This window comes from Sceloporus occidentalis, unplaced genomic scaffold (genome assembly GCF_023333645.1).
Source record: "Sceloporus occidentalis isolate IW3139 unplaced genomic scaffold, rSceOcc1.0.p SCAF_76, whole genome shotgun sequence".
NCBI lineage: Eukaryota > Metazoa > Chordata > Lepidosauria > Squamata > Phrynosomatidae > Sceloporus > Sceloporus occidentalis.
Genome location: NW_028317056.1, coordinates 3,914,870 through 3,939,218, shown reverse-complemented (window position 1 = coordinate 3,939,218; position 24,349 = coordinate 3,914,870). Strand labels below are relative to the sequence as shown.

The window sequence follows — 24,349 nt, the reverse complement described above, 5'->3', positions numbered from 1 at the left end:
AAAAATGATAACAATTCTAGCAACTTCATTGATTTGTAAAAGTAAGCTATAATGAGCCTTATGTTCTATGACATCACACACCTTAGAACACTCACTGGTAGGCAGTTCAGCATATTTACATCTAAGTCATGTGACATAGAATGGTTGCTCTATGACATCACAAACCCAAGGACACTCACTGCAGGAACAAGAGAGGAATGTTCACACATTTTACTTGAGGTTTGGAGGTGACAGTGTGTTCGGGGATTGATTCAGACGAGTGCAGCCATGCCGATTCGGGCATACTGCAGTATCTGCATAGACTCGATTGAGAATGCTTCCAGTGTCGCAGCGATCTCATGTGGTCACATTTTCCATCTGGACTGCATACTGGACTGGTTAGTCTCTGCTCCGAGACTAACGTGCCCACAGTGTAGAACTGATGTGGGCTGCGGTGTCGTAAAATTGTTCTTTGACTTTGGAGAACATGATGGGCACACGCTTGATGCCGAATGGCTTAAGAGGGAAGAAGATAGATTGAATGCTCTTCTTCCCTTAAAAGAGGAGCAGGAGAGACAATGGGAGAACATGGCGCGTTCTGAGCAGCACCTGTTGGATTTGGCCAACGCCGAGATAGAGGATTTGGAGAAGCGCATAAGGGACATGGAAGCCTTGTATTCAACGCAAGAAGAACAACTAAAGCTTCTAAATAAACACCAGTTGGAAAGAAAGGCTTCCATGGAGGAAACTGCGACTCTAAAAGAGAAACTAAAATCTATGGAGAAAGTGGAAAAGGTGCTGCAGTCTCAGAGACCAGACGTGGAGGCAGTGATGAGACAAATAGGATCATCGCCAGAAGCTTTGGCACAATTGGCCGAATACTGTGTGTCTGCAACAAAAGAATATCATCGTTTGAAGGAGGCACACAAAGAATCGGCAGCGCTGAACGACTACCTGAAAAGGGAATTGGACGCTTCTAACAACAGAGCGCAGACGGCCGAGGCTGAATTTCAGAGACTACAACAGGAGCTCAATGCCACCTTGATGGAGTTTAACACCATTCAAAACGAGCTAAGAGCCACCCAGCTGGAGGACCAGAATGCACACCATGAAATGATGGACCTTAAAAGGAAAAACCATCTCCAGCAGGAAACTAGTCACTCAGCACTAGCAGCCAATGAAGCCATCTGTCGTCGGCTATTTAACATCCCGGCTCCCATCGGTCTCCAACGACCAAAGCTTCGCCTCCCTGGCGAAGTCTTCACAAACTCTTTTGATTTCCCTACCGCGTCCAAGGATATCATCCGTCCTCCAGTATTTCAGAGGGCTGCTCGCATTGGACGCAAGCTTACAAAGGTCCGTGCCACTCGTCGCAGGGCACAATATGGACCTTGATTTCACCTTCCCATGTAACATCTGAACTTCTTCTGGGTTCTGGGTGGTGAGAAGCTTTATAGTTAATTATAGTTAAGTTAAGTAAATAAATATCTTTAAATCCGTTCTGTGAGTTGTTCATTTTCTACTTTTCTCATCCAAAGAAAATCAAAAACTGGTGTAGACATGCTCCCAATAAAGTCTGTTTGCATTAGAAGCATTAGAAGACACTCTGGAACATTTTAATTGTTACAATATGGAGCCAATGTTGCATGGTTAGGCCATTGGCTAAATTAATTGAATAGATTGAAAGAGGTAATATGTGACATCATATAGTGGAACAGCCTCTCAGTAGAAGTGGTAGAGGTTAATACAGTGTAGAACTTAAACATGAGGGGGAAGGTATATGACTCCAACAAATTACATATGTAACATTTTAACACTGTGTCTATTCATATTACAGGTATTATAATTTGTTAATTTATATCGCACCATCATATTATGCAGCTTTGTAGAAGTTCACTTGTGCCAATCGATTATAAATTCTTGATACAAGTCTTTACAATAGAATATAAAACAGCACTCTCAGATGGCACTGGATTGGCAGATACAAAGTGGCCCTGGCACTTTAAGGCCAGCGACTGCCTGATGACTAGACTTGTGCATTCGTCTTCGGGCGAACATGAAAACGAACACGAAGAGTGCATTTTCGTGTACGTTCCGAAGACACGTAGAAGAGAAGACAGTGCCGGTAAAACGTAGGCGAAGACGAAGACTCACACACGAAGAATCTTCGCCTTCGTCTACTAATCTCCCCGGTCCCTACCTTAGCTTCACGGCATCGCGGGAGTTGACTGAAGCGGAAATCCGCTGTTCAGGGGTTACAGGGCAGTGTGAGTGAGCTTATTGGTCACCTGCAGGGTCTTCCTCTGCCATCAGCCAATGGTTGATGCCAGAGGAAGACCCTGCAGGTGACCAATAGGCTCACTTGCACGGCTTTTTTAACTCCTGATTTCCGCTCCCGTTAACCCCTGCGATGCTGCGTTGGATAACGGGAGCAGAAATCCGTAGGGTAAAGAGCCGTGCAAGCGACCAATAGGCTCACTCACACGACCTCTTACCACTAGTTGCTATGCAGAATAAAGAAAAGAAAAAAAACCTGGGACCCTGCTGCAACAGTTAAAAGTCCGTGCCAGCGACCATCAAAGTCGCTGGTACGGACATTTAACTTAGTATAATAACTTATTATAACTTCGGACAGAATGCTGCCCTCTGTTGGTTAGATACATTGAGTAGCTTAATAAGTTATTATGCTACTCAATGTAAAACCAACAGAAGGCAGCATTCTGTCCGAACATATATTAGCCATATGTGGTAGTGTGTTCATTTTCATTTATTAATTATTTAAATAAAATATATTCCCATGATCCGCTGGTCTCCCGCTGCAACAGTTAAATGTCCGCACTCGCGGACATTAATTCTGTCGAACTTGCAAACTCTTTTTTTCTATTTATTTTGGGTTTTTACACAGAAGGATCATGGGAATATATTTTATTTGAATAAATGCACATGAGCACACTGCCACATATGGCTAATACCGTATTGGCTCGGATATAGGCCGCCCCCTAAAAGTTTGGTGCTTTTTTAAAGAAAAAGCACCAAAAAAACATGCTGCCACTCTGTCTCCCCCCCCCCCCGAGATATGCTGCCACTGTTCTCCCCCCCTAGATATGCTACCACTGTCCTCCCCCCCCTGAGATATGCTGCCACTGTCCTCCTCCCCCCCCGAGATATGCTGCCACTGCCCCCCCCCCCCCCGGTGATATGCTGCCACTGTCCTCCTCCTTCCCCCCCGAGATATTCTGCCACTGTCCCCCCCCCCGAGATATGCTGCCACTCTGCCCCCCCCCCCCGACTTACCAGAGCAGACTCCCGGGTGTCTTGCGGGGCCGGCGGGGGACATCTACGCAATACGCGTATACAACTTCCGGTGCCGGGACTCAGCGGATGTGCCGGCACCGGAAGTTGTATACGCGTATTGCGTAGATGTCCCCACTAGTGGAAAAGCTTAGTGGATAGATCTCGTTCATTTGACTTAGGGGTGAACATAATCCAGATACACCGGTGGGATCTGACTGTATGCATGTATGTGTATATATATATATATATATATATATATATATACTATATATAATCGGGGTAATTACATTATCTGGTGTTTAAATAACAGGTGAAAGTCTGGGTGAGGTGATGACATCAAGGCATAGATGCAGTATCTAACACCTATTATTATTATTGTTTTGTATAGCACCTTCATATTCTGCAGCGCTGTACAATGGAGCACCTGGATTTAATCCCCTGGAATTGCCGGCTTTTCTGCGTTAATTCATACAACATGATCCGCATTACAGTATAGAAACCACAACGTGCTTCATCATCTTTCGTGTATTTGTTGAGCGCACACGTTAACCATTCCCGGTGCTGGGCGAGTAAGAGAACCCTTGGATTTAATAACCCGCCAAACCTCAAACAAGCGCTTCCGGTAGCTGCGGATCCGGCCCGTGCAACGTTCAGGAGTTTTGGACCGTTCTTCCTTACAGAAACGCTTAATCTCAGCCATATTCCTAGCATGTCTGGTGTGAACGGCTCTCAAGGTCTTTCCGCAGCATCTCTATGGGGGCTACGGTGTGACCTCCGACTGGGCCGGCTACCAAAAGACGTATTTTATTTGGCAAATCAGGTTGGCAAATTATATTGTTTTGGTATACAGAACGCTGGATAGGCTGGGGATATACAGCGCGGGGTGCAGTGAATCTATGGCATTGTACGGGTTACAGGAGACCCCTTATAGACCCCTTATATACTCATTCATAATGTATATTTTATGTAATGCAGGCTGTGACGAGGAACTAATTGTTCAAGGTCTTGTAGAGTTGGGGACCTGTCGGTGTAACACTGCCTGATGACATCACTGGGAAAACAGGAAATCCCACTCAAATGAATGGGAATGATTTCTATTGGCTGTTTCTGCTGGGGAAAAAAAGGCTCTCTCGCAGCCAGGGTGAGCGGGCGCCCCCGCTACCTACAAAAACAAAACTCTGAAATAGTAAATTCCCCAATGGAACAAGAAAAATAGGCGCTCAGGAGAAATTGCTCGTGGTGTCCCAACTTTAATTTGTTGTTTTTGGAGGGTTTTGGTTAATTTTTGGAAACTCTGATGTATGTCATCGCTATACCTTGGGAAAACTCTGAGTTTGCCCTTAAGACTCAGGGTTTTTGCCCCAGTCTCGGGGGCAGATTCTCAGGGTCACACAGTCTGGAGCTGACTCTTTCCTATTCCCCCTCCCCCCGCCGCTGTGACATATATAAGACTCCCAGTTGGTGCTTTTGCTCCCAGTTATGGTTGATATCCCTGCTTCTGGGTTAATGGAAATGAAGCCCACCATAGTACATGGATAGTTAACCCTTTCCTGGTCAGTTTTGTCTTTCAGTTTGCAGACATATTTTGCAGCCTCTCGTGACCAAGCCAAAGCCCCTCTCGCAAAGCCCTTCCCTCCCCGGGAACTCTGGGAATTGTAGTCTGCCCATTGCCACATCGTTGTATACACTAAACACGCGTCGCAGTCATGCAGTCCAAAGCCTACTATGCACCACGAGAAGCGCTATATGTGTAACGATAAACCCTAACCAATGACCATAACTATATAAGTGAAAACTGCAAGCCTGGTGCAATAGGAGATGTCTTATTTTTTTGTATTTTCATGTGATTATTTTTGAGGCCTAATAGAAAAGGACCAGGTTGGTTGCTATGGGAACTGCATCACTTCTTCAAAGGGATGTTCAGGCTGATTGCTCTCCTCATCAGCTACTTTATGGCTGACATGTTTCAGAATGCTCTTCCAGCGAGATGTGATTCCTTTATCGGATAATAATGGACGAACAATGAAAGTGATTTATTGTCATGCTCTACAGAACATGTTTATATGCATAGCGTTTTGGTATTGTGTTTAAAGCTTCAGATTGGCATAATTTAACATTTTTAACTTTTGCACCCCCCCCCCCAGTGGCCGCCATGTTTCCTGGGGCTCAACTACTGTGCTGCCTGGCAGCGGTCTGCGATTATCGCCCTCCTTAAAGACCAGGTGAGTTTTATTCCCTCTCGTGTTGTTCTTTGTCAGTGATGCGCCTAAAATCCTTATACCTCATATGAAACGGCTTCGTGATTCACCTGATTTGGGTAAACAGACTTGTTACAGTAACTTTGCATGAGGCTGATAATGTTTCTTTTCTTACAGCGATACTCCGTGGTAAAATGAGTCAAACCTGATTGGTTGGCACAGAGCAGGAACAAATGAGTCAAACCTGATTCGGAAACCGTCTCGTAAAGAGAGAGGTAATCTATAATCTTTTTCTTTAAGAAACTAGAGAATCCTCAACTCCTGGTCTGTAAAGGTGTAGAGATCTCGGAGCCGAGTTTTATTATAAGATAACAGAACATAAATCCTCCCGTTATACCGCTGCGCTAACGAGACGGCTTTATGTAGCTAAGGCGGGGGGGCTGTGCGTGTTATAGGATGATATTAAAACTTCTGACACCTCAAATGAGTATTGCTCGGGCAGTACCTGATATCACTCAATATCTGAAGACGCTGCACATGACACTATAGACGTTGTTACATGAAACGCTTCGTTCGTAATCTTACAGCTCTTTATAATGTCTTTAGGTCATCGGATGGGATGAGGCTGCGGATTTAAGGTAAGGAACAGTTTTTTAAGAATCTTAAATTAGATTTATTTATTCTCCTGCGAGCCGGTGATGATACAACAAAAAATTTTCTGACACCTCATCTGAGTGCGTTTTACGCATTTGCTGTTACGACGTGTCTGAGGCTCCTCCAGAAGGAAACTAAACCAGATCATTAACAGGCTACTTGGAACCAAAGCTCCTAAAGTCTTATATCCAGGAGGTTTAAAGACCCTTCATACCTACAAAGCTATTTACATAAAGGGGTAACAGTGCAGCAGTTTGGTGAGAACCCCGCATGCTGCTCCCTTTGGTGTGTTGTGGTTAGTGAGCAGAATGAGGCTGATGTGTGGCCCTTATTTCTAAATCGTAGAATAAGAGAAATGTACCTGTGGTGCATTAAACATCGTAAAGGTACTCCAGCCATAACCTACATGCAGATAGTGTCTTGAAATAATGCGGGGAAGGATTCATAAGGATATCTCTGCTTATGTGGTTTCTCTGCCCAAATTTAGGCTTGCAGCAGATTCTTGGCTAAACATGTCTCCTGCACCACTGCACATGCGTGCGATACTCCCGGGGCCAGGCGCATCTCCTGCGAGCCTAGGTGGTGGAAAGAGGAAGGGGGGTTTGGGTTACAGTAGTGGGATTGTGGCTTCTAATGCTGAATTACCTGATGTTGGCGTAGATTGAGCAGCACCTTGTAATAGCCCCCCGTATAATGCATGTTTTACTGTTACACGAGTCATAATCCATCATATATTCTGTTTACGGGATCTGGCACTGCCGATCATGTTAAACACAGCATGGAGTCATTTAAATAGAAAATATCAGGTCTTGGACTACTCCTCCTTATTAACACGCTATTAACGTCTGATGCTGTACAATGTCATCTCCTTGAATAAAGCAAGAATTTATTACTTCCTACAAGGCTTGTGTCTTTCTATAGTCGGCAGCGATTCTCCTCTGAAAAGAATAAGACTCAAAAGTTTCAAAGCGTAACCTTAATTCAAATATTACAAAAAAGTGTAAACACTGAGCGATGTCTGGAGCTGTCATCACTGGAGGAACCGCTGCTTAAACCTCTTCCGCGGCAGGTGGAGCGGAACCGGTGGACTGCAAGCAAACGCGGGGTTAAAAGGACATAATTCTTCGTAACATAGAACATGCTGGTACGAAGTTAAGGGCAGCCAGTAAGGATTTTGTTCAGGTAATTGTAGATCTCGGCATCGAGACAGACAGGCAACAGAGGCAGTTATTTTTTCCCATGATCCTCTAGGAAGCCTGTGGCTTTTAACACTACCCAGTACTGCTGATATCACTTTACCCTGTCGTGCTCAACGGTATTGGCTTAAGGGGGGGGATATCCAGCTTTGTTGTTAATTTGGAATCTGCCTATTCTCCGTAAATTAATTTGGAACGTTTAACCGTTGATCGAGTGAATACAGAAGCCGTGAACCCAGACCAGCGATACAGCTGCTTACGCAGTCAAAAGGACATCTTCTAGATAAGCAGAGACTTATGTCCTCTCGGTCTCGGGTGCCCCAGATTAAATGTCTACGGCTCCGAAATTGCTGCGTCGGATGAGTTCCGTTTTACATTCATTGCTGAGATCCCTGGAACCGTCCGTTCCTGTCTCTACCTGTAAGCTCCAAAGGTTCCGTTACGCCGGCGTATGTCTTCTGCTGGAGCGCAAGTCTAGAATAACTCCATGTTTCAGAGCTGCCGCTTGGCCAGCGGTATGTTTCAAAACGCGTTGGCTATGCTCTGGCGTGAAAAGCCTTACCGCGAGGACCGCGTTGCATGCATTTAGGCAGAATGTTAAACGAAACAAGAAGCTACGTCTAAAGAAACATTTAAACACCACGGCAACGAGATATATCAACAGCTGTGCGTTTTTTCGGACCTATGGTCCAAGCCGGATTTACACGTCCTTTTGCTCAACACGTCGGATTTCTACCCTCACAGACTTACAAACACAGACATGCACAGACAAGAGATGATCTCCACTGGGATAGAGGCTGTGCGCGGTGGGCCGTTTCAGAGGCAGACCACCGCGGCAGATGCTGAATGTACTCGTCAGTCTTTGTACAGAATTCCAGGTCCCTGCTTCTCCATCGGAGTCAGAGAAATCAGGATTTGCAGCACCCTGACCCTTTTACTTCTTTTTTTACGTAGTCGTGGAGTTTGAATTTGGGTTCGTTGGGTAGCCTCATAGACCGGTGCCTCAGTTCCCTTGTAGGAGAAGACGATAAAAAAAAGGGGGGAGTAAATAAAGAAAAGGTCACTTTATTAAGTTTTGGCTCTTTACAGCAGGAATGGGCCGACTAGACGGGGCGGAATCGGTTTTTAAAATAAATAAACCCCTCTCCCCGCATTAGATTTGGATTCGTGACGCTCTTCACACTACGCAAAAGTACAGAGCAAAGCGCCACAAATCCCTCCACACAAAGCCACCAAATAATGAACTTACTTTGCAATAGCTGTGAAAGCCAACTCCACGTTCAGCCCGTTCTTGGCACTGGTTTCCATAAACGGCACACCGTATTCCTGCAAAAACACAACGTACTTTGGTGGTCGGCATTTTCAGCGCTGTACCGTAGCCCCCCGCGTTCATGTAGAATGCGTGCTGTAAATGCTCTAACCCCCCCTATGTTGGAGCAACAAGTCAACTTCTTTCCTGAGGAACGTGTCGGCCGTCTCTGGCATAGGATTAAGATTACGTCCTATGGGACCTCAGAAGTCCTAAGGAGTCTCTTTACTGGGAGGCGTTAAATGGCCTGGTGACACCCCAAGGTGACTTTAAATTTAAAGGGATAACTCAGCCCTTCACTCAGGGAAGTCGCTTGGAAGTCCGGTGAGTTCCATGAGAAGGATGTTGTTGAAGAACCTGGGTAACGTGGGACAACTCGGGTAAATCACAAGTTTCCCTGGTTCTCTATTAGTATGCAGGTCCTCGAGAGCGAGAACAGAGTTCCTGTATCTTTAAAGAAAAAATGATTGTCGCAGCTTTTGGAGATAACTATATTTAAAATGAACCTTATGGACGCTGCAGAAGGTGGCAGCCTGTGGCAGGACCAGTAATATCTAAACAGTTTCCTGTATACCTTGCGTGAACCAATCAGCAAGAGAGATATCAATGGGGAGGAATAACCATATAGATCCCAAGAACAGGGGATTAGGATGGCTGTTGCCATGTGGGCTTTTAATATGTGTTTACTCTTCTGCCCGCTAGCCAAAGCTATGAAATAAACAGTAAACTATTTGGGCAAGCGACAGATCCATTTAAATAAACCTACTTTAGCCAACCTCTCCCCGTCTTCCATCTTCACCACTCGCTCGTGAGTAGAGTCCACCTGCAGCAAAACACGCAGAAAAAACTTACGTAAACGCAATGCGGAACGGACAAACTCTTAACTCTTTAAGTGTAAGAAGCCGAAACACGTCTTATATTTTAGAAGAAAAACAATCCTCTAGTCGTCCAAAAAAGGATTTGGGTTTATCTTCTCTTTCCCCTTTCGTTACCTGCTTTCTCTAAAATGCAATTTCTTGCACCAATAAAAAGCATTTCTATGAAGGCGTTGCTGACTTTTGAATCTCGCTATAGAAGAAAGGACTTTTCCATGTAGAATATAAGCACGGAACTCACCTTGTTTCCTAGAAGCATGATAACCACGTCTTTCTGCGCATATTCGTGAATCTCTGTTAACCAGGCCTACAGACGCAGGAGACAGAAGGTTTAGACATAGCAGATCTGTATTTTTATTCGTTCTTCTAAAGGGTTAATAAAAAATTTAAAACGGCACTGAAGCATTTTCAGTTTCTATGGCAACAGCCTATTCATTAATGCTTTTTTTGTCACTTGACAAACATTCCTTTAAAAGATTCTAAATGATGCAAAGTTTAACATGAATAAAGAATGACTCTAGAAACATATAAACGTAGAATTTGATGACAGATCAGACCCATTCGGCCATTGGCTGCCTGTATGCCCGTCCCATTTAGTCAGGAAAATGTTAAATTCAGTGGAGAAACTGGAACAGCATCTTTAACTAGGAATGCACGTATGATAAGCTGAAATGCCAGCCTTCCGCCAATCAGTCCGACAGCACTCTGCCGGGGTGCTAAACATTAGTATTAGCAGGCAGCGAGAAGTAACAATTCACACCAGGATCTTAAAGCGTGAAGATTTCCTTGACTCAAAAAACCTTCCAGTAACACAACTTTCAACTTTATCACCGACAGCTTAAGTGCCGGAGTAACCCATCATACGCCTTCACAGAAACGTCTACCATGATTCTAACCGCAGGACATTGTTGGGATATCGGGCCTGACGGCCGGCAGCTTCTTAGCTTGCCTGCAGTATCCCAATTTGGCCACTTGATGGCAGCGGAGATGCAGCGACCCAAAATCCTGCTCTTTCCTAGAGTTACAGATCTTCCATGATTAGGAAGAGCTATATATATATATACTGTCTAATAATAACTATATTACCTATATACTAATGTCCTTGTATTATTTACCAGGCTCCTTTTTCTACGCTGTGGACCAATATATTTAAGAATGATAAGGAGAGGTAGAGTGTATTGGCTACTGACACAATGTAATGCAATATTCCAATAACCCTGCTAGGTTCTAGAATGGCATACGGCGTCAGGATCAATATTGGTTTACGTTTCACCAAATACAAAGGATACATCATATTCTTGCCCTGTGGTTCGAGAACAGAAACTCTTCTTTGGAACTGAAGGCTCCTGCTTTGTTAAACTGGTAACACGGTCCACGTTTGGTTCTACATGTCTCAGCGCTGGTTGTCTCTTGCGGTTTAAGTTGTAAGTTGTTAAGTCTCTCGGGCAAGGATACATGTTTAGGTCCCTAAATCATTCTTTGGATATTTCTTCACAACTTAAGAGGTGGTCTCCAGAACTAGAGTGGACATCAATGATCTTCAAAGTGATATTCGGTAGGGTTTTCTTTCCGTGAAATGGACTCATTCGTGACCTAATCCGGCATTTGAACATTTTCATGTGATTTGCTGCACTGATGTCATCAAAACATCACAACTAATTTAAAGAGATTAGTATGCAATCCATAAAGCGCAAAGTGGATGAGCTGGATGACTGTGCTTCTTATAAGGCCACCAGGGGGCGCTAAACATGAAGATACTCCAGGGGAGGGTAGAAAAATACAGCTCAGGGGGGGTCAGAGTGAAAAATAGTATTTTGTGACACCCCCCAAAACATACAGCACACAGGGCTTGGAAAATGTTATAACAACATATTACATTATATGAGCTGCAAAACTAAAAATAACACAATATAAATTGGCTAAATTAAACCGTTTTATCAAGTATTGATCTTAAAAAAACACATAACTCATGGACCTCGTTAGTAGTTATTTGTACCCCTTATACTAGTCTAATTGTGCGTTGTACGTGCTTTACTACTCCCTACTTAAATTTTCCAGAATTGCTGAATATATTTCCTTTTTACAAAAATAATAAAAAAGAAAATAATTATATTAATAATCGTCGTTCATGGGTATATTACAAGATTTTTTGCTGTTGTTGTGAATACTGTTAGGTTTTTGATAAGTTTAAATGAAACAAATTAACCAGAACATGTAATAAACCAAAGCCAGCCCCCCCGCCCTGGCACCACACTAAATAAAACATGACGTTTACATAACGTCCCATCGATAAACAACAAAGATACAAAAAATAATTACTGATTATTGTGTTAAATGTTGTTTTGTTTCAGAAATTCTATAAAAAAAAACTTTTATAGGACTGTATTTTTCTGCGCAGCACAATTTTAATTATTTCATTCCAATAAAACCTATTTTCTGCCCGTGACAGCGGTATATTTAAATATATGGCAGCAATGAAAACATGCAAGCCGCTGCGTTAACGTTCATTACCACGGCAAAAAAAAAACAACATTATGAATTTCAGTAATAAAATCACATATAGATAGATAAATGTTCAACCTCTTGTATCAAATAAAACCACCTAATTATCACAGCTCATTTAAAAAGAGAAAAACAAGCCGGGAAATAAATTCTAGTTTGCATTATAATTATAAAGTCCTGTAATGCGTCCAGCGAACATGCCGGGGTCATCTATTAGACCCACTGTGACAGATTAAAAAATTCACTTGAACAAAAATCTTATTTATTTTTAAATAATATATATATATATATATTATATATGTGATATATTTGTATATAACATGCATTTTTCTCTGATTGGGCCAATAAACTGCACTTAAAACATTTAAAACATAAAAATTCATAGATAAGTCAAAAAAAAATAAAAAAATCCTGAAAAGATAATCACAAAAAGGGAAAAATTTATTTGCAGATTCCACGTATTTATTAACCAACTGCTAAATGCAAAGTAGCAGAGGAAATTGCGTAAAGGGTTAACAGTCAGAGCATAATTAAAGGGGAGCGCCCACCAAATTTAGTTTTAATCACTAGTACCAGATTAAAAATACGTTTTTCAAAAGTGTTTTTTTTAATACACTTATAGTTTTCACCCCATAATATAATGTGTTCAAGCAGCCGCATCTTAGACATTTGTATTTTCGTATTTGGAGTTCTTGCTGGTATCTGAGCCACAATCTACTAGACAAACCCCCCCGACTCCTTCTCATACTGCCTGTGGGGAACAATAGAATGGCTCAGTCTTAATCATCCAGCTGGACTCTCTGACTAATGAAAGTCTATGGAGGAACGGACTTCATTAGCATTGCCATAAAGCATCAGCTTAGTGTTGTGTTTGAGCCTGGAAAGTCACCCAAAATATCACATGACTGCCAGCAACCAGCGGCTCCAGATCTGCAGATAAAGGGGGTTTATTGGAACAGAATGGGAATGACATCTGTTGTCAGTTTCAATGTACCCAGAAGAGCTTGCAATCTGGTTCCTCATACGGTACTAGCCAAAAGGCTAGTTAAAGTTTACAGGATGCTTTTTTAAGCCCAAACATGCCCAATGAAAGATAATCGGTTAATAATAGGTTTCAATCACACTTTTTCTAGGGCACCGTAAGCCCCTCTGTATTCATTTGGTTTTGAGGCTTCACCAAAAGATTTTTGCCCCACACCCCGTTGGCGATGGGTACGCCCTCGGCAGCGAGACCTCCTCGGGGAAGAAGCTGCGAGTCTGCTAATTACACAGCGCGGTGAGAACAGCATCTCACCTCTTAATTAAAATGATGCGCTAATTACAGTGTGAAGTCAGACGAAGGCCGCTGCATGCGCAGACCACACAGCGAAGCAACAACCCAAAGAAAACCAGAACGGGAGGACGCGACGGGGCGAGGGAGTCGCTGAGACGAGATCCATGTCCCAGACCGAAAAGGCTTCTTAACTCCACGTCGAAGCAGCATCCAAACTACAAGGAGGTCACCGAGACCGCCAGGACACATAGTATCAGTAATATGAATATCGTTCAAATATATTATAACCTTCAGCTGTCCTTTAATTCTCTCCACTTATCATACCAGGACCAAGGTATACCTCACAAGTGTCCCTCTTGAAGAGTGACAGTCCCTCTTTGCCCCCAAAAGCTTCTGTCCTCCATTGCTCCCCATTGCCTTTCTTTCCCATATACCCTTTTAATTTGGCCAGTTCCTCTCTGGGCCCCAAATCCCTGATGCCCCTCTTTCCTCCCCTGATGCCCCTCTTTTCTAGGAGCTCAGAATGTTTGCTGGGTATGAGGATATCGCAGGGTTCTACAGCCCTAAAAGCCCCAATAATGTGCATAGAAACAGCAGGAAACGGCTTTATAAATTAAACGGGGTAAATAAAACCCATTATTATTCTTCTAAATGCCCCTCTCAGTTACACAAATACCCAGCAATAGGGTACAAAGTGACATAAAAAGTCTGAGTAAAGCCCCACCCCAGCCACGCCTCTAACCACACCCCTACAGAAAATGTGCCCTAAAAGATGGCGGGTGAAGTTTAGGACGGCAAGGTTGACAGATATAACATATATATATAATATACCCAGAGAAGGGTGCCGAGGTACCTACAGACATGCAAGTGAATATATACACATATAGAGAGTGATTCTGGTGCAAAGTTCTTAGTGTGGAGCAATTACCATGGAAACCAACAGAACGATCCTGCTGATTGGTCAGTATGTATCACTCTCTTAAAAGTCAGCTCTCATTCCAAGACTGATGCCCAAAGAGGCTTTTATAACTAGAAGGCTTTCTGAGATCTCTCTGCAATTCTCCGCACTTTAATTTCAAGTTAATAAAAGTGAAATAATTTATTAACCACGAGAGCCGAGCCGGCAGCCGTACTGCCACGTGATCAGCAGCTCCAAACCCCAGCACCTCCGTACTGCCCTTGGTGTTATTTTTTATTGGTGACTCCTCAAACTCTAATGAAATTTCCCCCCTTCTCATCAGACACCTGTCCCTCCACCCCGTCAGGCACCCATCCCTCCACCCCGTCAGGCACATCTGCCGGCAGGGACCCTGCACGTGACAGTCTCTCATATAAATGATTAATCTCGCTCGGTTGGTTCCTCCTATTGATCGCTAGACATTGCAAATGTCACGTCTGTTTAGCTTCGACATTAACCCTTCCTGTTCTAGTGATATACCGTATTGGCTCGAATATAGGCCGCACTTTTTCCCCCCACTTTAAGTTTTTAAAAGTGGGGGTGCGGCCTATATTCGGGCGCCGGACAGGCAGCGGGGTTTGGATACAGATCCCCCGCAGCGGTGCAGGGGACCTGCATCCTAATCCCCGATACGCTTAGACAGCCTCCCCTGCCAGCACTTTCCACGGGGGGGGGTGTCGGCACGGGAGGTTGTCTAAGTGCATCGTGCGGACCGTCCGCACGATGCGTTTTACCTCTGCCCCCCCCCGACCTACCGGAGCAGACTCCCGGGTGTCTTGCGGGGCCGGCGGGGGACATCTACGCAATACGCACATCCGCTGAGTCCCGGCACCGTAAGTTGTATACGCGTATTGCGTAGATGTCCCCCGCCGGCCCCGCAAGACACCCGGGAGTCTGCTCCGGTAAGTGAGGAGGACAGTGGCAGCATATCTCGGGGGGAGGGAGGACAGTGGCAGCATATCTCGGGGGGAGGGAGGAGGACAGTGGCAGCATATCTCGGGGGGGGGACAGTGGTAGCATATCTCGGGGAGGGGGACAGAGTGGCAGCATGTTTTTTTGGTGCTTTTTTAAAGAAAAAAACTTTTTCTTTAAAAAAGCACCAAACTTTTAGGGTGCGGCCTATATACAGGGGCGGCCTATATCCGAGCCAATACGGTATGTGTATATATATATATATATATATATATATATACTCACTTGGACCTTGATGCTAATAATGTGAAGCACTGGCAGAAGAGAGCACCGGCTGCTAATCAAAATAAATACTTTAATAAAAATACTTTCATTTTAGGTGGCCATATTTTCTTTTTAAACAAGGTCAAATATGGCTCACATATACTGCGGGCCGCATTAAAATCATTGCATTTTTTTTTACTATGGTTGTACATGTCCCTGGTTTAAAGAGCCATCTGGTTGCTGTCACTTTCGGTAGGTGATAAGGATCATGTCCTCTCGTGCCCCCAGCTCGTAATCGCTCTTTACCCATCGCTCTCTAGGTCTTCCCATAAGTGCCCCAAGGCATCGGAGTCTATTTTCATGTAGATTCGATCACTTGTAGCTATCCCTCCCCGGGAAGTAATCTCTGCGTTAAGAACATTTCGCAGGGTGTGTGTTTCACACAGTGTGTATGTGTGTGTGTGTTTGCGTGACCCCCGTCCGTTACGGGTCTGACGTTGGCATCTTCCTCCGAAATCTAATTAGTATTTCACACAATGGGTCAGAATGCAACAATATAACAATGTGCGTCCTCGGGGAGGCATGTAATGGTACACATCAACACGTATGCACACAGCATAGCAAGCGAACCATAACTTCAGGAACGCCGAAGGGGGGCTTCTATGAACCAGGAGAGCAGACCCTTCCAGCTGGGGCAGACTCGTGTCTCGCATACTATATTTTATAAAGCACACAAAGTATGTGGAGTTTCTAAAGATAAATTAAATGACATTAAATCCGAGTCAGATCAACCTTAAATGAACAGGATTCATTTTATTTTGGGGAATGCGGTGGGACTCTCATAGTCAGTAGGGCGCGTTCTGCCGGATGGTCGGACGGGACCCCCGCTGATGGTGAGGATGTGCATTTAGGTCGGGATCTCATGGAGTCAGACTCCAGGAATAGAGACAAGGCTTCTAACATGGGAGAAACAGAGATTATTCCAAACTCCACCGGCTTTCCAGTGGGATAGACAACTAGCTCATAAATCTAAGACGGGACCAACGGCTGATTAAGGTTTGAGTTTCTACGGCTTTGAAGAACGGGCGACGGGGGCCGAATGGGTCTGATCTGCTGGCAAATTCTGTTTCTGTTACCCACATTCTCCATGTATCTGAAGGAAGCTTTACTCATTCCCTGATTACTGAGGGTTCCACCAACCGACCTCCATGCTCGGGGCTTTGTCATAAAAACTCTGCATAAGTCGGGTTCCTTGACTGTTTTTATTAACTTCTAAAGCAGATTATTAAAAATCTTTATAAAGTGCAATGCTTACTCTTCAAACCAAACTTTTTATATTTAGCAAAGTGGGAAGATAATTCATTAAAATTCTTGTTACAGGATATTTTTTGTTGGATTGAAAAGGAAGTTCCTCTGAATAACAGCTGAATGTCTGCAGGAGGAAAATCTCTCCAAGTTTCTACCTTCTAAAAAGTAAGAAGAGAATGAAGCAGCCGGGAAAAGTTATACTTAGATTTTGCCTCCAGGGGTTTATACTTTCAAGGCGACGCAGGAAATTGGTAACAGAGTCCCCAGGCAATCGGGGGGTGGGGGGGGGGGGGGGGGAGCAACCTGCGTTCCAATTAGTGCCAAAGAAACATTTTAAACCCTTAAATAGAGGAGCCAGGATTCCTGGTCATATATTGTCACATAAACTCTCAGCATCAGGCCCTGACTTGCCATTCTGGCACAATGGGTTAATGCCAGTGTCTGATAGCAGTGGTGTATTTAACCTGGTGCTGGTTTGGAAGAAGCCTACAAAAATGGTGAATGGTTGTCAGGATAAAAATAAAATTATCGGGATAGACTAAGGGTTCTCCACGTTGGGTACGGATTGGGAAGAGAAGAGAGGAGACGGAAAAGAAACATTTAAATACACAAAGGGATCTAACAAAGTGCAGGAGGGAAGTTTATTAGAAGGAGAAACGGGAGAACACCAAGCCATAGTCTAAAACTAGAGTCTTAAATTGAATGGAAGGAAACTTCACTGAGTGGGTGGTAGATAAATGGAACGGCTTCTTAACAGAAGTGGTAAAGGTTAATGCAGTGCAGCAATTTAAACATGCATGGCATAGGCTCCTAAATCTAAGACAAGAGCAACAAATGATTATGGTTTTAGTATTTATAACAAGCAGCATTTATAACAGGCGAGCCACTAAAAATAGTAATTTACATTTATTTATTACTTCAAAAGGTCTCTTTTTCTGTAATAAGAATTTACAATAATACTAGAAACGTAATTTATTTAAAATACAAAAGTAAGCTATAATGAGCCTTATAAGTGCTTTTTACATCCTAAGACATGGGACATACACTGGTTGTTCTATGACATCACACACCTTAGAACACTCACTGGTAGGCAGTTCAGCATATTTACATCTAGGTCATAGGACATCGAATGGTCACTCTATGATATCACAAACCCAAGGACACTCACTGCAGGAACAAGAGAGGAATGTTCACACATTTTACTTGAGGTTTGGAGGTGACAGTGTGTTCGCGGATTGATTCAGACGAGTGCAGCCATGCCGATTCGGGCATACTGCAGTATCTGCATAGACTCGATTGAGAATGCTTCCAGTGTCGCAGCGATCTCATGTGGTCACATTTTCCATCTGGACTGCATACTGGACTGGTTAGTCTCTGCTCCGAGACTAACGTGCCCACAGTGTAGAACTGATGTGGGCTGCGGTGTCGTAAAATTGTTCTTTGACTTTGGAGAACATGATGGGCACACGCTTGATGCCGAATGGCTTAAGAGGGAAGAAGATAGATTGAATGCTCTTCTTCCCTTAAAAGAGGAGCAGGAGAGACAATGGGAGAACATGGCGTGTTCTGAGCAGCACCTGTTGGATTTGGCCAACGCCGAGATAGAGGATTTGGAGAAGCGCATAAGGGACATGGAAGCCTTGTATTCAACACAAGAAGAACAACTAAAGCTTCTAAATAAACACCAGTTGGAAAGAAAGGCTTCCATGGAGGAAACTGCGACTCTAAAAGAGAAACTAAAATCTATGGAGAAAGTGGAAAAGGTGCTGCAGTCTCAGAGACCAGACGTGGAGGCAGTGATGAGACAAATAGGATCATCGCCAGAAGCTTTGGCACAATTGGCCGAATACTGTGTGTCTGCAACAAAAGAATATCATCGTTTGAAGGAGGCACACAAAGAATCGGCAGCGCTGAACGACTACCTGAAAAGGGAATTGGACGCTTCTAACAACAGAGCGCAGACGGCCGAGGCTGAATTTCAGAGACTACAACAGGAGCTCAATGCCACCTTGATGGAGTTTAACACCATTCAAAACGAGCTAAGAGCCACCCAGCTGGAGGACCAGAATGCACACCATGAAATGATGGACCTTAAAAGAAAAAACCATCTCCAGCAGGAAACTAGTCACTCAGCACTAGCAGCCAATGAAGCCATCTGTCGTCGGCTATTTAACATCCCGGCTCCCATCGGTCTCCAACGACCAAAGCTTCGCCTCCCTGGCGAAGTCTTCACAAACTCTTTTGATTTCCCTACAGCGTCCAATGATACCATCCGTCCTCCAGTATTTCAGAGGGCTGCTCGCATTGGACGCAAGCTTACAAAGGTCCGTGCCACTCGTCGCAGGGCACAATATGGACCTTGATTTCACCTTCCCATGAAACATCTGAACTTCTGGGTTCTGGGTGGTGAGAAGCTTTATAGTTAATTATAGTTAAGTTAAGTAAATAAATATCTTTAAATCCGTTCTGTGAGTTGTTCCTTTTATATTTTTCTCACGCAAGGAAAATTAAAACTGGTGTAGACATGCTCCCAATAAAATCTGTTTGCAGACGATAAAAATGTCTGCAAGATGGCAGGTATTCCTGCTGGAATAAGCCAAATGGCTAATGTTCTATGAAAAAAGGATTCTATTCACGTTCTCCTTGCCCCTCGGAGGCTGATCGGCAGCACTGAACAATGTCTTTTAAAGAATTTTTGGTTCCTCTTAATGAAAATGCTCTGCTACTCAATACAATCTGTGTTTGTAATCAAGACGCTTTATATTCGGATAATACAATCACACGCAGCGGCCATAATGAGCGACTCTGAGGCTACACGTCCTCCTCCTCATTCATTCATTCTGTCTATATTGTGTAATACCACTCTCTCTCTCTCTATTCTGCCATTATCTTTGGAGTAATTATATATCACAAAACGCTCCTAAATGTATTATTCCTATAGGCTATTGTCTATATCCAAGTGACATAGGGGGAAGCAGGCGGGATCTGTACCCTGTATTAAGCCGGGACACCGCGGACCTCCCGGTTACAATATGTTTTGGAAGAAAAGGCTTCCAGTATGGAATCTGAAGAAGAAGAGATGTTTGGTCCACACGTTCTGCGCGCTCGGACTGATATTATTTTTGATGAAGTCTGTCATCTTATATTGCACACAGATCAGTACCCGTCTAGAGACAGCACACACCGTCAGACAATATGAAAGACAATCTAATGAGATTATACATGCTTCATTTTCTTGAATTTCCCATGATTAAGAGGGATGGACGATACACAGCATCTTGGTAATCTCGGAATATAAACTCAAAGACAAAAATATACAAGTACAGCACTGTATACAGTAATAACCCCCAGTGCTGAATACAGTAATAATCCCCAGTGCCATATAGAGTAATAACCCCCAGTACTGTATACAGTAATATAACCCCCAGTGCTGTATACAGTAATAATCCCCAGTGCTATATAGAGTAATAACCCCCAGAGCTGTATACAGTAATAACCCACCAGTACTGTATACAGTAATATAACCCCCCAGCACTGTATACAGTAATATAACCCCCAGCGCTGTATACAGTAATAACCCCCCAGCGCTGTATACAGTAATATAACCCCCAGCGCTGTATACAGTAATATAACCCCAAGCGCTGTATACAGTAATATAACCCCCAGCACTGTATACAGTAATATAACCCCCCAGCGCTGTATACAGTAATATAACCCCCAGCGCTGTATACAGTAATATAACCCCCAGCGCTGTATACAGTAATATAACCCCCAGCGCTGTATACAGTAATATAACCCCCAGCGCTGTATACAGTAATATAACCCCCAGCGCTGTACACAGTAATATAACCCCCCAGCGCTGTATACAGTAATAACCCCCAGCGCTGTATACAGTAATATAACCCCCAGCGCTGTATACAGTAATATAACCCCCCAGCGCTGTATACAGTAATATAACCCCCCAGCGCTGTATACAGTAATATAACGCCCCAGCACTGTATACAGTAATATAACCCCCAGCGCTGTATACAGTAATATAACCCCCCAGCACTGTATACAGTAATATAACCCCCAGCGCTGTATACAGAAATATAACCCCCAGCACTGTATACAGAAATATAACCCCCAGCACTGTATACAGAAATATAACCCCCAGCACTGTATACAGAAATATAACCCCCAGCACTGTATACAGTAATGTCAGTTTGCAACCACCCTTTATATGCATGGAGCCGCCATTGCTGTCAGTCATGTGATATTTTGGGAGAATTTCCCGGCTCAAACACCACACTTATCTGATGCTTTATGGCAATGCTAATTAAGTCTGTACCTCCATAGACATTCATTAGTCAAAGAGTCCAGCTGGGTTCAGATAACAGAGCTAGATACAAAAGGCTAATATGCAGCTGTCGGAAAGCATTATTTTATGCAAAAATGACAACTGTTTTGAAAAAGAAAACAGCTCAGAATTCTTGAAAATATATATTGAATCTGATGCTAGTAGTTAATAATTATTTGGTAGATTTTCCCCTTCAACGAGATGCAGAATTTTAAGCAGAGTTTGTAAAAGGAAAGAGTATTTACCTCCCTGCTGGACGGGTTGAGATTTACAAATATTGCTGAAAACGTCACTTTTTATTCTGCCCATTAAAACATTAAATGTTTCTTTCTCCGCACAAAATTAAAACGTTCTCAACAGCGAGAATCAGCATGAAGTTTCAGGAAAGTCAAACCCCAAAACATGGCCCATGCTTTTCCACGTTTTTCATAAAACTCCTCGGTGTCTTTTATTTCCTTCTCCTGGTTACTTAACGTGAAAGAGGTTTCCTCCTGGGTTCAAAGAAGACTAAATATTTTGTGTCATTGGCCGGTGGGAATATGGTGTCCATACCTTGGATACCTCCATGACTCACCGTGTGTCCTAGATTTTTGACTGCAGTCTCGTGGAAACGGTCCGGGTTTAGCCACATCCTCTTCCCTCCTACTCCCCGCCTATTGAAGGCTGTCGGGGGTAGCCCTGCCCTTATGCATGGCTAGACACACCTATATATGTCGCTAGTCACACCCCAACGAAGCCACTCCATGAGAAGAGGGAGAGCTCCAGGTGGCCCACCTTGGGAAGTTCTTCTCAGGTTCCTGGGGTCAAACACTTAGTCACATTTCATGTGCTTTTGTGGTAGCTCATCCTTTATGATTATTCCTTATCGTCTTCTTCTCCATGTATATGTGTCTTCCTATTGACCGGACTTTTTTGCGAACAGCACAAAGACACCAGCAGTTGACCGAGACCTTCAACCTCCAAACTGATCATGATTGCATCCCCTACCATTCTAAACCATCCCACAAAACCTTTTAATTACCCTTCCCGGCAGGCAGCCATGTGGGTTGTCCATTTGATGAGATAATCTTAGTCTCTGGAAGGGAATGAGTTTCTTAGACAAGCATTTAAATGTGTCAGCTTTCATCAGGCAGATCCAAACACCATCGCGCTTAAAAGAAAGTAATTGCTATATGTCACAATTGCTCGGACGCAATAGAAGACACTCTGGAACGTTTTAGCAGGCGCTCGGCGCTGGCGGTCTGTTCTGCCGCAGACCACTTTGGTAAATTGTGAGAAAATTAGCGCTTACATATTTCAAAACCCAGCAGATGCAAAACCTTTCCATTATGTTAGACTTTATATGCTAAAATTACAGACACTGGATTTTAGGACACTGCTTTTTTTATACTGATTCCAACACAAAAATGATATTAACAGTGAGGGACCTAAACTGTTTCAATATGGGGCCAATGTTGCATAGTTGGGCCGGTGGCTGAATGAACAACTAATGACTCTGGACTAACACGAAAGAGGTAATAAGTAACATCATATAGTGTTCTAAGTGGAACAGCTAATACAGTGAGGGTATTTAAACATCCATGGGATCTAAATCTAAGACGAGACAAAGGACAGTTTAAGGTTTGGGTCTTTACAGCAGGAGAAACAGGCAGGCGAGATGGGGCCAAATGGGTCTGACCTGCCGGCAAATTACATATTGTCAACTTTTAACATTGTGTCTATAGAAATGACAGGTATTATTATTCATTATTCATAGATTTTTAGCGCACCACCATATTATGCAGCTCTGTAGAGGTTCACATGTTACAATCGAAGAAGAATTTTTGATACAATGTACAATCCAGAATAAGGAGTTAGTCTAGTAAAGTCTTTGTCAACTTTAACAACTGTGGAATGGACCGTCTCCGACGCAACCTATTCTAGTCTATACGACGGAATATAGAAATGCAACATTTGTATCAACGTATCTCCACTGCGCTCTCAGAACGGACCGGATTGGCAAAGACAAGGTGGCCCTGGCACTTAAAGGCCAGCAATCGCCCGATGACGTAAGTACGGCCAACCTCTGCATATGAGAGGCCGCAGGCTATGTTTTATGCTCATATAGCTTGTGACCGGGTATAGCCAGCTGCTGCCCACCTGCTGTACCTCCCCACCGAATTGTCTTTAGAATTAAAACAGATGATAATACCTTTACTGATACAAAGACACAATAAGGAGTTTCGAAGCAGAAGAAAATTAATTATTAAAGAGCCTCCGGAAGCCAATCATCATTTTTTTTATTATTCCTTGTCATTTTTGTGGCTTTCTATTCTAAAACACCCCAGGCACCTGTCAACCACAGACCACGACAATTACCAAGTCTAAATAAAGACAGTTTTTATCCTTCCTATTAAGCCGTACATTTGCGTCATTATGATGTATGAAGACCTGATCCAGAATGGCACCCATTCACTGCCAGCGTACGCGTAGCATTGAGGGTTGTCGCTCAGCAGAATTTGCGAATTCACACTTGTTTTACTAAACAAACTTTATCTGAAAACTTTATCATCAAAGAAACACATTTTATCTGATTTCAGCACAGTAATCTCTTACCTGGATATTGTCAAATGATGTTTTATTTGTTATATCATACAGTAAGAGCAGGGCTGTAAAGACACAATCAGGGTGCATTACATGACAGTACCTGGATTTAAAGGTTTTAATTACTACTAAGCAGTATTTTATTTTACTTTCCCGTATTAAAAAAAGGTGAAATATCCCCATACCCTTAAGATGTATTGATATATTAGCAGCTATGAATCCCAGATTCCCAGCACACCACCAAGAACAGTCCATGGCTGCTGCAAACGGTGACCTGTCCCATAGTCTGACATCTTGTATCCTAACACTAACCCATTGTAATGCTTGTGGACCAGGCAGCTTACCATGAGCGTCCCGATAGTAGGCGTGAGTCACGCTGCGGAATCGCTCCTGGCCGGCAGTGTCCCAAATCTGGGGGAAAAGGGTAGAGTTACGCCATCACGGCTGATGTGATGATGACAGCAGATTCACACTAATTATTCCCAATAATATTATTACCAAGTTGCTAGAGCTTTTACAAATTATAATATTAATTGTATTTCCAAACTGTTGATGAACTGCAACTCCCATAACTTTCCGGCGGATACGGGCCAAACAAATATTGCTAGGAAAATCATGGCAGAAGCGGTTCACCCAGGCCCGGACTGGCCATCAGCTGAAGTGGGCAAATGCCTGGTGCAACAGTGGCTGATGGCACCTCCCAAG

The 24,349-nt window shown here is 43.5% G+C and overlaps 2 protein-coding genes across 2 annotated transcripts in view; one reads left to right on the top strand and one right to left on the bottom strand.

The window, feature by feature from the left end:
- Window positions 1–567: 567 nt before the first annotated feature.
- Window positions 568–1,374, top strand: LOC149285812 (E3 ubiquitin-protein ligase TRAIP-like). The gene has a single exon (XM_089494867.1). The coding sequence runs from the start codon at window positions 568–570 to the stop codon at window positions 1,372–1,374; it is 807 nt and encodes a 268-aa protein (XP_089350993.1).
- A 6,855-nt stretch (window positions 1,375–8,229) lies between these two features.
- LOC149285811 (ras-related protein Rab-26) overlaps window positions 8,230–24,349 on the bottom strand; it is a 64,413-nt gene continuing 48,293 nt past the window's right edge. The window contains exons 4-9 of the mRNA XM_089494986.1: window positions 23,989–24,055; window positions 23,657–23,709; window positions 9,747–9,812; window positions 9,397–9,453; window positions 8,571–8,647; window positions 8,230–8,332 (exon numbers count right to left, since the gene is read on the bottom strand). Coding sequence (XP_089351112.1) covers window positions 8,230–8,332; window positions 8,571–8,647; window positions 9,397–9,453; window positions 9,747–9,812; window positions 23,657–23,709; window positions 23,989–24,055 — 423 coding nt within the window. The remainder of the gene's footprint in view (window positions 8,333–8,570; window positions 8,648–9,396; window positions 9,454–9,746; window positions 9,813–23,656; window positions 23,710–23,988; window positions 24,056–24,349) is intronic.